At 34.9% G+C, this 13,695-nt stretch overlaps 1 protein-coding gene across 1 annotated transcript in view; it reads left to right on the top strand.

Annotated features, from left to right (window-relative positions):
- CHM (CHM Rab escort protein) overlaps positions 1 to 13,695 on the top strand; it is a 73,053-nt gene that overhangs the window by 39,029 nt on the left and 20,329 nt on the right. The window contains exon 9 of the mRNA XM_075720801.1: positions 10,074 to 10,151. Coding sequence (XP_075576916.1) covers positions 10,074 to 10,151 — 78 coding nt within the window. The remainder of the gene's footprint in view (positions 1 to 10,073; positions 10,152 to 13,695) is intronic.

The following is a 13,695-nucleotide window of genomic DNA, read 5'->3' on the forward strand; positions in this document are numbered from 1 at the left end:
AAATTAGTCATTTTTGTGTCAGTGCTGGTGACAGCAGTAATTTTGTGATGGAGGAAAGATCTGATTAAGATGGTTCATCTCTTTCAATCCCTATATTTACAAGAAGATTAAGAGTCCAGGCTGAGATATGATGGATTGTGTGATTGATTTGGAAGGTTCCTGTATATATTTCAAAAATGAATAGTCAGTTTTTACCCTTACATTTGAGCTATTACCTGCTACAAATTTCTAAGCTTCTGAGGTAATCTCAGGTACTTTAACGTTTCCAATTATGTCCCTGCTATAGTCTCTAGCAAGGCTTTAGTGTTCTGAAAGCAAGACTAGACTTTAGGAAACCTGACTGTAATAAGCACTCAGAATCGGTATATTAAAAATTTAGTGTGACATCTGTTTCATTTGAATCTATAAATGAGTATCATGTTTCTACATGTAAGCAATGTGCATAACTTTTCTGTATGTTAGTTGTATGATTTGGCATATTAAAGAGAAATTCAAACAATGTTAATTCCTTGTGATGATCAGATAGGACAGATTTGAGTCTTAGCACATGTGCAATTCTATGCAACTGTGAAAGAATCGCAGGTGATTTAAAAAACATAGACTGTATCCAAGATACGAGTTCAGTCCTACATTTCAAAATACATAATTGTCATATTTATATATCTCTTACCACTTAAGATTGTTCTATTTCTTTGGACCTGAAAATTTATTTTGAAATTACTGACAACATGTGAGTATTACTTGGATTTTACTAAAGTACTGAATAGTAAGAGTAGCTGCAATGCTGCTTTCTTCGTAATTGTTTTCACTTGCATTTCAGTGAAATAATAAAACGTTTGATGTGTTTGGCTTTTAAAGACAAACTTGATATATTTCTCTTCACTTTGTTGGCAGATGAATGCAAAATGGACAAACGTAGTTAGCATGAGTGTTTGTAGGATCAGTTGTTTGTTTTTCCCTCTAAGGAGAAACTCTTTCTTGGGATAAACATCAGGGAAGTCAGATAATCCATCATTCTGAGACCTGTTCACTAGTGATGGATGGATAGATTGGTAAAGTAACTCAATAATCTTCATTTTTTTCAGGTTATTCACAGATCAGTGAGCATTGTCGTTAATAAAGCTATGGAATGCTTTTGTGTCCTTGCCCACATTATTTCTCAGAATTTGACAGGAAAAGACTTTTAATTTGGAAATAACCTTTGTTGTGAAATGCATTCTAAGTGTATGAAACTTTGAAAATACCTTCCCATTTTAGATTTGATCTTTCTTTTCAGATGTTTGTTCGTTCTTTGTTTAAAAAATTATTTACAAATATGAGAGCTTTTCTGCTCCGTATTATTTCACTGACTAGAAATAGTGTTCTTCAGAAGTTTATACCTTGTGAAGGCCTTCAGCCGTTAGAATATATCATAGGATGCTCTGAATCATATGAATGTTGTCAAAGTACATAGATTTCAGATCCCTAACTAGGTACGGAAAAGTTTTCAGTCAAGAAATTGTATTAGAGGGATTAGAATATACTCTGTGGTATAGGAAAAATAAATGTAACATTCCATATTAAAAAAGGCTGAAAATAACTTACATCGTCCTACTCTCATTCTTGATCATTCTTGCTTCATTTTACAAACATATTTGGAACTGAAAGGTACAAAGCACAAATGCTATAATGAGATGATATTTCAGTAATTATTCACTTTAATAATTAAGACTGATAATAATATGAAGGAAGTATATCTAATACATTATTTGGTATTATCTCTTACCAAGTAAATTACTCTCTGCTTGTGTGGGGGTGTGCAGATTCTGGCTTATATATTCTTCCTGAGAATTAGGACTCAGACATACGAATATGTTACAGCATTATCACAAGATCTATGGAAATGACATGTTTATTATTGGAGCAAATCTGGGATGTAATGCAAATGTAGTTTAGCAGAGTCCCTTTTCATTAAACTAGAAGACAGAGAGCGGTAGCTTCCAAAGCATTACTGAATTAGTAAAACAGTCCTTGAATTTCATTGAGGGTTAAGATAACTTGAATTTTTATGTCTTTTCTGGAGGCAGAGAGCACATAAATGGATTTTATAGGTGAGCTACTGCTTAGTGACTGGTTTCTAGTTTTTGTGTCTCTGCCCTACAGTCCTGATCTCCCAAGCTCCTCTTTGAGGGCAGAACTGTTGTATATTTGCAGCTGAAGGACCTTGTGCAAGGAGCAGCTTCTTCTCTTGCAAGGTCAACAGAACTTAGAGCCAGGCAGGTCTCGTGCTTCTACCTTCCGTAGAGATTAGTCTTCAGAGTGCATTGGTAGTTAGCTGCCATCACAGTAGTACAGAAACCAATGAACTCCCCCCGCCTTTCCTTTTTTTTTTTTTCCTTTTCTTTTTCTTTTTCCTCCTGCTGTGTAGTAATTTCTCTAGTAATTCTAATTTCTTAGAATTTCCACAATGCTTTAGCCATAATGTCTAGGACGCTTGCTAGTTAAGTAGGTGAATTTGTTGCCTGATGGATCCTCACCTGATTTTCATGTAAATCATCTGTTTCTTGAGTTTAGCATCCCAGAGAATGATTCTTAACCTAGATTCACTAACAAGTAGTGTTAATTGCAGTATACTTGACAAATGGTGATATAATTCTTACATTTAATACGCCAGTATGAAGCAACTGCTCTTTCGAATTCCAGTAAACTTTTCTTAGGCAGCTATGCTAGCACAGCTGTAATATGGATAAAATGTGGCATTTATCCTCTAGTTCATTTCAGGTCTTTGCCCAAAACTCAGTCAAGGGTACACCATGCAAGTTAAGTGCAAGTTAATTTTCTAGTAACTTTGCTTTGACATCTGTTTTTAGATAATTTTGTAAAGCGAGATGCAAGTGTACCAAGTTTGTTGAACAGACTATTTAGGGTTAACAATGCCATTATTTTAAGAAATCATGACCATTCACAATCTTGACAAAACTTCATGGCTCTGGAACTACTTATTTTGGACCTCGTCTCAAATTCTTTACCTCAAATTTTGAATTTTTTTCTGAGAAGACAGTAGCCTCATATTTCATCACATCAGTCATCATCTTTCAACAGTGTTTGGATTTACTTTGCAGTTTCTGGAGGCACAATAAATTTATTCTGGAACCGAACTTATTAATATCCCTTTTTGCTTCAACAAGTGACAATACTTTTGCTATTAATAGTTTTATGGAGCTTTTTCTGGCTGTACTCTTACCCAGATAAATTGTCATAATTCTCTGTGACTTAGAATCTTACTCATTTGCACTCCTCCTGAGATTTTCTTGTAAATAACTTTTTAGGTTTATTTGGTAAACTTTAAAGTAAGTTTACCATTCTTTCTAAATACTTAAGAAGGATAAATCTCAGACTGTTTGTTTAAAAAAAAACAAACAAAGAAAACCTCACAAAACACTTGATGATGGAAAGAGCAGTTGTGTTCAAGAGAGCAAATCTAAAATTTGATACAAATCTGATTTTTTTTTTAAATTCATTTGATCAAGAGGCCTGTTATCATGGAGTAATCTAGTCATCAAGAGTTTCTGATCAAACTTGGGTTTTTCTTCTTTCATGAGCATTGGAAGACCTATTTCTTGCACAGATATTTTTTCTCCCTCTTAAGAGTTCCAAGTTGTAGGATGTCACATTTCATTTGTTTTCTCATAAGCCAAGAAATTAGATTAAGTCTTACGCAAAAGACTTACATCTTTCAAAATCCTTATATCCTAAATGTCTCCTAAATAGCTAACAAGTGCACATAATTACGGAAAATTTTTGTGGTGTTAATGACTTTCAAGTGCATTATTAGATAAACTGGTCTCTCATTTATTTATATTAGGAATTTATTAATGGATACAACTAAGCTGCTTTTCCACCACTCTTAGACTCTCTAAACAACTCTTCTACAAGAGTCATTAGTAACATAGTTCTTGTATTAGTAGTAAGCTTGCCAATAGTGCAGTTGCTTAAATTACTAACAGTTTGATAACTGAAAACAGCGCTTATACATCGTCTTATTTTTGTCAACAGAACTTTCTCAGATTTTAGAAACATCTTAATAAATGTACACTAACATGAAGCAAGACTGGAAGTCTAGGAACATAAAAATGTATGATGAACTAAGATTTTTATTGCAAAGTCTTCTAATATTTGAGTTTCAGAAAACAGAATTGGAATCCTGCGCCCATAACAGGCAGCATTGACGTGCCAAACCCCTAAACTTGCACATCACATAATAGGAACTCAAACATGACAACTCTTGAAATAGTTGCACTTCAGTGCAGATTTGGCCATTCAGATATCATGAACAATAAAATATTAATCCTTGCCAGACTCTGATGAAATAGACTTAAATTATCCCTGTTTTGTAATTACGGCAAAAAGTGCACAGAGGGTCTCATGCACCTTAGGGTAAGTTGTAAGTCTGTATATTACTCAGATTCTTGAGTTTTGGGCTCTAAACAAAATCAAGTACACCAGTTTTTGTCTTGTTACCTATCTTACTGTCAAATACTATACTCTCTACTAGAACTCTTCACAGTATGTGAATGTGTATTTCTACATATAGCAGTCTAAATCCCATACGATAAAAAGGAACGGTTTCTTAGTTTTAAAGTGAAATTTGTTTTTTAAAACCCTAGAAAAAATATGAAATATGCAATTTTCTATAAAATGTCATTTGACAGGGCTACTTTTTTTTTTTTTTTTAACCCTTTTCTCAGCTGTGGCATTTCCTCCCTGAGCTGTCACCATTCCTGCCTGCTGTGTCTTTCTCCATGAAAAGAATTTGCTGAAACTGAAATGAGCAGAAGTCCTCATTCTTCCCCCCACTGCCAAGTGTGTTGATTAATTGCCATTGCAGCAACTCTTTCTGTAGCATTTCCCAGTCACAGTGCAAGGATTTCCTTCTGGTTTACCATGCTAGGACACAAGTGAAGATCTGGTGAAAGAAATCATCTTGCTTTATGAGTACAGGCATAAAAAGTGCAGTTCCTGCAAAATACTCTTTGGAAGTTAACTAACTTCTGGTTGATAACTATGCAGGAACCTTCTGATAGTTTCAAAACTGTCATTTTGCTAATTGGATTTAGAAACTAGGCTGATCCTATAATCTTTCAGGACCTTTTTTAAATTTTACAGGAATGCTGAACATAGTCTCCAGGAAAAAATCAAAATATTTGACTCTTCATTTACTTCCTTAAGCGTTTATTGTCACATATTATCCTTTCCAATAGCTCTCCAAATGCCAGGACAGTTCTGCTTGACGTTGATTATTATTATCTTCACTATTTCTTTGGTGCTGGTTTGTTTGTGGGTTTTTTTTTTTTTTCTTCATCCAGGTGGGTGCACATACTGAGATATGAGTTTTTTATGGGAGCTCTATGTTAGGAAAATTAACTGGTTTTTTTAACTGTAGCCATTTTATTGGTTTGATTTGTTTGCATTCTACTTTTTTTGGTTTTAGAACATCAAACAATATTGTAGAAATGCTGAAATTCTAGGGACCTTTCAGGAAACACAGATTTTAACATAAGAACCAGGTCACAGCTTGCTCTGTGTGTAAAAATAAATTGAAAGAGGACAATTCATTAATTCAGCACTTGGCATGTTTTTCTTTGATCTTTCTCCAAAGCTTGCTGTGCTGTACATGCAGTATTCATCTTTAAGGAGGGAAGCAAATAGTTTTTGCTATAGAAGACTCTACAGTTGGGGAGAAAAATATTCAATTTTTTTAATTAATCGCTCCATGCATTTTAGAAAGTAGAAGACAAACTATATGCTGGAAATAGCAGCTGGTGTGAAACTATGTGATATGGTTTTCCAATTCTTTTATGTAGTTTCAGCATGAATTATGGGTAAGTCTGTAATTTAAGGGTGTTTATGGTTTCTCTGTGTTGAAAATCAAGATGTCAGATGGAGAGACATTCTATTTTTGTTCAATTAATATCGGAGAGCATTACATCAAAGCAGTAAACTCCTCTTGTAGCAACAGATGCAGCAACCCTGAAGCCTATTTTCTCTCTTGTTACATTAGTGTTTAATTAAAGAAAACAACTAGTTGGAGGCAGTTACTTTCTGTGAAATGTAATGAAGATTTATTTTGTAAGTGACCTTCACTGTATTAGCTGAATCAGTAATCAGTAAAATTAATAGAATAATCAAATTATATACAAACTCATAAATCATCGCGAATATGCTGTCAAAAATTCAGCTTTTAATATGTCCTATTGTTTCGTAGCTGTATTAAAAATTACAACTGCTGATTCCTGCCTTGATGGGAACTGAAATGGCATTTAAAGGCTCTGTATGATGGAGGGCTACCAGGCCAAAAATTTTCACAACTGTTAATTTAGCTGTAATATGGTTTGATGTCACCAGGGCAAAGTTGAAGTTGAGTACAGTGTTGTTGCTATCTTTCAGCAAAACTTGAATTATTGGTGTAGGCAGTCGCCAGTTAATTAGAGTAATATCGGTTTAAATGTCTGTCATTTAGGGTTAATGGTATCAAAGAGTTGCCTTGTACTTGAAGTACAGTCAAATCATCTTGAATAGCCTATTGTATGAAAGTAATGTTAGCGCAATGATTTTACTTTGTCATAAATTATTTGGATGCCATTTAGTTTAATATTTCAATTTCTGCATTTAAATAATTTTGGCAAGTTCTTCCTAATAGTGTCATTTTTCATGCCGGGCTGTTTTAATAGGTATTTTGGCTCTTTGTAATTGTTTAACACAACACAATCAAAATTCCTTTCCATTTTCATTTAAAAAGAGAAGTTTTCTGCTGGCCTACTATGAAAACAGGTCATGCCCTCCTCCACTGGATAGCAGGCTACTCTTGAAAATAAGTAATTCACATTTTTGCGCAGCCAAGCAGCAAAATTCTTTCAAAGCACGCTAGAAAAATAAAGTGCATATATCAAAAAGCCCTTGACTGTGGTTGAAGTCAAAGGAAAAATATAATTTATAGTTTTTAACAAAGGAATCTTAGTTCTAGTTAGGTTAATAGTGCTATTCTTTTATACAACATATGAAATAAATTCATCCGAGTTGGTTTGAAAGATCCTAATACGTGCTTTGTCAGGCAAGAAGCCATTGATTGCAGCATTAGAGATAATAAGCCCGTAGCTCAAGGCTCTGTAATAATTCTTCAGTGGATGTTTAACCTTTGTGTCATCTTCAACAGTCTCCAGACAACCAAGGTTGGGACTCAACATGGCGTATGTTCTCCCTGCTTTTGCATGGGTAGAAGAGGTATTTCTAGGGAACTGGATCTTCTGAGTCAGGCAGTAGTGATACTGCTGGCATTTCCTTAGACTGCTGCTTTTTGGGGCACAACTCGGAAGAGATGCGAGTTGGTAACACACTTCAGCTGGTTGCCGCACTGTGTCATTCATGCAGTTTAAAAGGTATTGCAGTACTGGCTTTGAACTAATGAATATATTAGACTTTTGAATGCCAATATGGATTCCATTTTAGGAAGTCAGGTTTCCAAAATGAAGGTTTTCTTTTCAAGTTCATCATCTATGTAAAGCTCTTTAACTTTAAAAAAAAACCCAAACTGTTTGTAAACCAGGAAAAACCTGATATCATCCCAGAAATCTGGAAGAAGTATGTTCCACCAAACCAGTCTGCCCTTCTCATACTGGTTGTTTGCTTTGGCTAGCCTGATGCCTAGCTCATGCTGGGCAAGTAATTAGAAATTAGAAAACACTAATCTATTAAGTTGCAGTGTAAACTCTACCAAAAGACAGAATTACACATTCTTACTTTAAATACAATACCTAGGCAGAGTCTGTTCATGAAATGGCAAGTGTAATTTCTAGTTTTTATGCCCTTCCAGTTTCAGCTCTGTCCTTCCATCTGTGAGCTGATCATCAAATGGTTGGGTGATGGTAAACCTCAGCTGGATAACAGGAACTCAGAAAACTCACAGTATCCTTCTCTGGCGTGGTGAAATGGAATACAGTGTGTCACTGTATTGAATGTGCTACAGACTGTTTTATGATTTAAGAGGCTATTTACTTTTGGAAAATAGGGATCACAAGAAGAACACAGGTGTATTTTAACTTGTAGGACATTGTCAAATGTCACTTGATAGCATTTGACAGTTGTCTGATAGAGCAGTTCTCTGAGGGAAGGATATGCAGTTAATGTCAATATGCAAATTATTTGTCCTTTCTTTTCAGCATACATGAGAAGAGGTCAGTGATAGCTGATTGATCTGAATGAACCATTGGATATTCTTAAAAAAGTAAATAAATATATAAATAAATATTCATTAAAGATTCCTAGTATAGATCAGACATTGCAACAGTCCAAACCTGAAATTATTTTGTAAGGGATCAGACACACCTCCCCCATCTTTTTCTTTACCTTTTTCCACTGAGTCATTTCCACGTTGACTGGAAATTTTGAAGAGAAAGATTATTTCTTTTTTAACATAATTTGAAAAATATTTTTTAAATGTTCTTACTGGTTTACTTTTTGTCACACCAGTTTCTAGAAAACTTCTGCATTTTTTATTATTATAGTAAGAATGCCACTGAAATAATGCACTGTAAACAAAATACTGACTGAAGTTTATCTTAATTCACAGTTAATCATGAAGCTTTGTCCTTGAGAATCTCTAAAGTAGCTCCTGTTCCTGTAAGATCATGAATTTCTCTGCATTATAGTGCTTTCACAGAAAGTTTAAAGAGGTTTTTTTTAAATACATAGCAAAAAGACTATTGGTTCTTTATACTTGCTTGACAGCATTTTGAAGAATGTGGGCTTATATTAAAATATTTCAGGAACAAGAATTTAAAAAAAAAAAAAATTAAAACTAGTGATATCGTGGTCATTTCAATGTTAATGTGGGTCCAGTAAAAATTTGAGTCATCACCTGCACAAAACTAAACTTTCCTTTTTTGTGAATTAATTTACCTTGTGTCTCATCAAATCAACAGAAAAGTAATCCCCAGAGATGAAGCCTGGCTTTTGGCAGATACAGGAAGTTAGGATGTGGGGATTAACCTAGGACCATGTTTATCACCAGAGCAACTGAACTTTTACCGCAAAGCTTCACGGGAGAGCAGTCTCAGACTTTGTGCACAGGACAGATTCATCTGGTGAAGAGTTTTAGTCAGAGAGACCTTCAAGGGGGTGATAAAACAGCCTGGCTAGTGATGAAATTTTGCAGTGGGCTGACTTACATGGAGTCATTCGTATTTAAATGTCATAATCTAGTTTCTTTAAATTCTGAGTTCCCTTAGAGTTTAACAGCAGATGAGTTGTGATACTGGCTTAATGGTTTGGGCAGCACAATTTTGGTTTAGGTATTGGGTTTTGTTTGTAAGTAGGAGACTGATAAAGAGCTTAGTATACTTTAGCTTTTGAAACACTGACCTCTGAAGCCGGTTCCTTTTTTCATTTAGGAAACTTTTCTATCATCAGTCCATGCACAGAATATCTTAAGCGACCATATCATAACATAGGCAGAACCTGGAGGAATCACTATTTGTAAGAGGTCATCTTTAGATTGTAGGAAGTCTTCATTCTTGGGGCACTTCTCAATGCCCTCAAACTTTGAGCTGCCTGTAGTCAGTGAGGTTCCCACGGTACTTTTTGTAAGAGTAGAGAAATAACTTCTGAATCACACTTAGAATTCTAGTAGGAGGTTGGTGTGGTTATCATGTGTTCTTACGTTTTTATTCTACGCCACATGCAATGTAGCGTGGTCAGAATATCAGCAGATATTCTGTGCATCTTCAGGAAATAGGTGCTTTTCCATCCTGAACGGCTGAAGATGGTAACAGAGAATGAGTGCTCAAGTTAATGTAACAATTCAGAGGACTAAGATAAATGCTAATACAAAAAAAGAGTTAACAACGTATCCCTTACAAAAACTATATGACATGCTTTATTTTGCTTGTTTTTTGATTGTCTGATTCAGAGATTAAGATGTGTCATTAAAAATGTACTACAGCATGCACAGTACTTTGCCTGGCTTATGACATACACTCGCATTGATTACAATTAGTCATGATAGGACTAACCTTTATTTTTTCCTGATATGTTTCTAGGATGTGTGCTGTATTTGGTGGTGTCTATTGTCTTCGCCATCCTGTGCAGTGCCTTGTAGTGGACAAAGAATCTGGACGGTAAGGGTAATATAAGTAACCTTCTGTTTATATACAAAATACAGGTGAAAAATGTGTTAAGTCAATTTAAAAAAAAATGATTCTTCAAAGATCCTCCTTGGTATTAATAACACATCAACCTTGATTAAAAGTAATTTGTGTATAGGTCCTCCAGAACAAGGAAAGTGGGTCTAGAATATAGAAACTAAATTAATTTCCCTGTGATATTACTACAGCTCCTGATCACCCAAGCTTGGAAGACAAATCATTTCAGCTGCCGGGGGGCTGGTGATGAGTGATGTTAGTTTTCCTTGTGGCCTTACCTACTCTAATTGATTTTCATCAGATGACAACAAAGCCCTCTGTTATTGCATTTTTAAAAATGGAGCTCACCTAAAGACTCATCAGATTAATCTTTGCTGATAATGCATGTCACTCTAAGAGAAAAGACTTTAATGAGTTTTTAGGTAGATTGTTGTCATAAACTATGCTGCCCTCTTATCCTAGGATAAATTCTTCTACAACAATATCAGGCCTGTAGGCGAGTTTAAAGTTGAGCTAAGAAAAATCAACCCAGAGTTTTTTCCATAGTGGCAATTTTCATGCCTCTGTAAGTTGTCATGGTTTCTGTTACAGACATTCTATCAGTTATTAGTCTAACTGCAGACTTTGGCTCTCTTAAGAGTCTGTTTTCAGCGTAGTTTCTGTCATTGAAAAGTTCAAAATGTTCTGTAGAAAATTTTGAAAAATAAGCTAGAAAATATGTAGTAGCATTTCATTAGGAAAATTAGTAGTTCAATGATCAGTGTAATGTGTTTACTTTCCAGTTGCACTGCACATTTGATTCTCTGAGTGTCGTACTTGTAGCTAGATTTGTCATGACATGGTCAAGTAGCATCTGTTTTTCCTGAAATTCTATAAACAACAGATGTTATCTTTCTGCCGGTTCTGAAGGTTCTGAAGTTCATTGCATAGTTTTGACTCTGAGATGCAAATGTGACAGTATTTCATCATATGTGGTGTTGTCTTAAGTGCATGTTTCACATGCAAATGAAATTATGCCCCTTTCATAAACTCTGTAGTTTTTTTATTAACAGCAATATTTGAACTTTTACTCTAGGGAGCTTTATTTTCCAATAACGTTTAAATAGTTAACTTGCTCTTTCAGAGGGACAAAACAGAAAGTTGTTAGCAACTTCCAAACACCGCTCTATGGAGATCTTAACTGGTCAGCAGTGCTGGTTGTCCCAGTTTCCAGCTTCTTTTGCCCATTCTGAAGGCCTTTGAAATGAATGTTTTCTTTGTTAAGGTTACATGTATTCTAAAAAAGGTGGAGTGCTGCTTTTCTTTTAACCTGCTTTTACATTTTGGATCTAATAAGTTTCTCAGGGCTCCAGATAGGTTTCAAGTGTCTTTTGTTGTCTATTAGGCTGCTCTAGTGGTTCACTTATGCCGTTTTCACTTAAAACTGAAGGACAGATTTTTGAGGTGCAGAATTACTGAAATATTTTTTTACCAGACTTTACCAGACTTTCATTATTCCAAAACTATTGGTCTTTTAATACTGCCATTATCTGATGCTGAATGTGAAGCAGCACAACACATCCAGCTTCCAAAGTCTAGTCACCTGCCTTTTCCTTGGAGCCGCCTGTCTGCTTCTGTTGTCTCTTTTTAGGTCTCCCATAGTTTCAAAGCAGGTATTTTACCAAGCAGCATTTCTACCTCAAAATAAAAGTAAACAAACAAAAAAAATGTATAGAAGAGAAGGGAGGTGTCAGGCTTTGAGATGGTGAAAGTAACGCAGGCTAGGTCAAAATATGATTTTCAAAAAGTATTTTCAGCAATGAAAATGAGCATATAATGTTCCGGTTTTTCCCTAATAATTTGAAAAAGATTCAAACATCCTCTTCGCCACATCAAAAATGTCACTCAGAAAGGTGACTTTCTTTGACCCAGGTATGTGTTTTTATTCAGTTACATTATTTTCTCTTGATTTTCCTTTCTCTCTCCTGAACGCAATACTGCTTTTATTTGCTAAGTCTTTTCCTTAGAGTGTTACTTAGCAAGCTACTCTGTTGCTAACATCATCACTATTTCCTTCTTTTTATTTCTTCGTGTTACCTCTTTCCTTCCTGTGTATTCCCTTCCTGCACCAGCTCTAATTTCCTCTTGACTTTGGGCTTCAGTGTTTTGCTTAATAAAAATCAGCTATCAAATTGCTAATGAGGGTATTTATGAGTTACTGAGCTTTTGAGTCAACAGGCCATTAATAGTAATTGGTTATAGACAACTCATATCTCGTCGTCACTACAGCTGTCTCTGTAGTTTCAGAGGCAGTTTACCTTGGTTACAAATAGGTTAAACTCACAACAGTAGAAATTTAATCAAATTGTGCAGGATTCATTACTATTTTGTAAGCGTCTCCCGTAGGCTTCTAGACTTCATCAAAATCTTAGTGCCATTATTTGTTCACTGTTTTTAATATTCTTGCTTTAGTACATGTAAGGAAAATTTATGCTTATAGCAACAGCCTTGATTTTCTTCTCAAACTTTTTGTTGATGGTTTAGATTTTAATTTGAAGTCCCTAAATACCACCAAAGTTTATTCCAGCTCCTTTCTAGACATGGCTAACATTCTCTCCAGCACAAGAAAAATAGGAACCCATTCAATATCTAGTTGAATTGTCTTTTTACTTTTTTACTACCCATAACTGCATATACAAAGAACAGCAGATTTCATCCCCAACTGTATAATTATTTTTGTCGTGTTACTATAGCCCTTCTTACAGTTTATGAAAATGAGATTCAGGGAGGACAGTGTGAAAGTATAGAAACTTTTAGACATACCTATTTTAAGGTTTTGGTAATCCACTTGAAGATGTCTATTTTTTATGTGTATCAGATTAGGTCTGCTGTTTTAATATGTATGCACAACATCCTGCATTCTTGATAGAACTCTGATGCTCTGTTAGAAAATAAAAACCACATCGTCGTCCTCAGGTTGAGGAAAAAGCACACTGAATGTATGCGTGATCATTATTTTTCTTTTTCTAGTTTATTTTCTCCATGTTTATTGTAGGTCACTTTTTGGGTATATATAAAATTCGAAGTACTTTAAATTACATGGATTGCATTAACAATAATGGTAGGCATTTTATGTTGATCACACTTTACATATGTTTCCAATTACATAATTCTGTCTCAAAAATGGAAAAGGTGTGATAAATGGAAATTTATATGTCTGTAATAAAAAGATATAGCAAACACATAGTAATTTACATATCTTTCTTGAAATATTGCATACTGGCTTTGTCAGTGCTGGTAAGTCCATTTCAAGGATGTCGCCCTTAGTCCATTAGTTTGGATAATGAGCCCTATAAAGTACATTTATAACTCGTGGCACTGCAAGGAGATGGATTCTAATTTTCATCCTTTTATCTAGACACATTGAAAGAAGGTCAATGGAGGGTTCTGTGTGATTCATTGTCCCAACACATATCAGATGACAGAGACCTGATAATGTCAGTGCATAAGTGTTTTCCATATTTGGAAGCAGTACTTGAAA

The sequence above is a fragment of the Pelecanus crispus genome, chromosome 13, assembly GCF_030463565.1.
Source record: "Pelecanus crispus isolate bPelCri1 chromosome 13, bPelCri1.pri, whole genome shotgun sequence".
Classification (NCBI taxonomy): domain Eukaryota; kingdom Metazoa; phylum Chordata; class Aves; order Pelecaniformes; family Pelecanidae; genus Pelecanus; species Pelecanus crispus.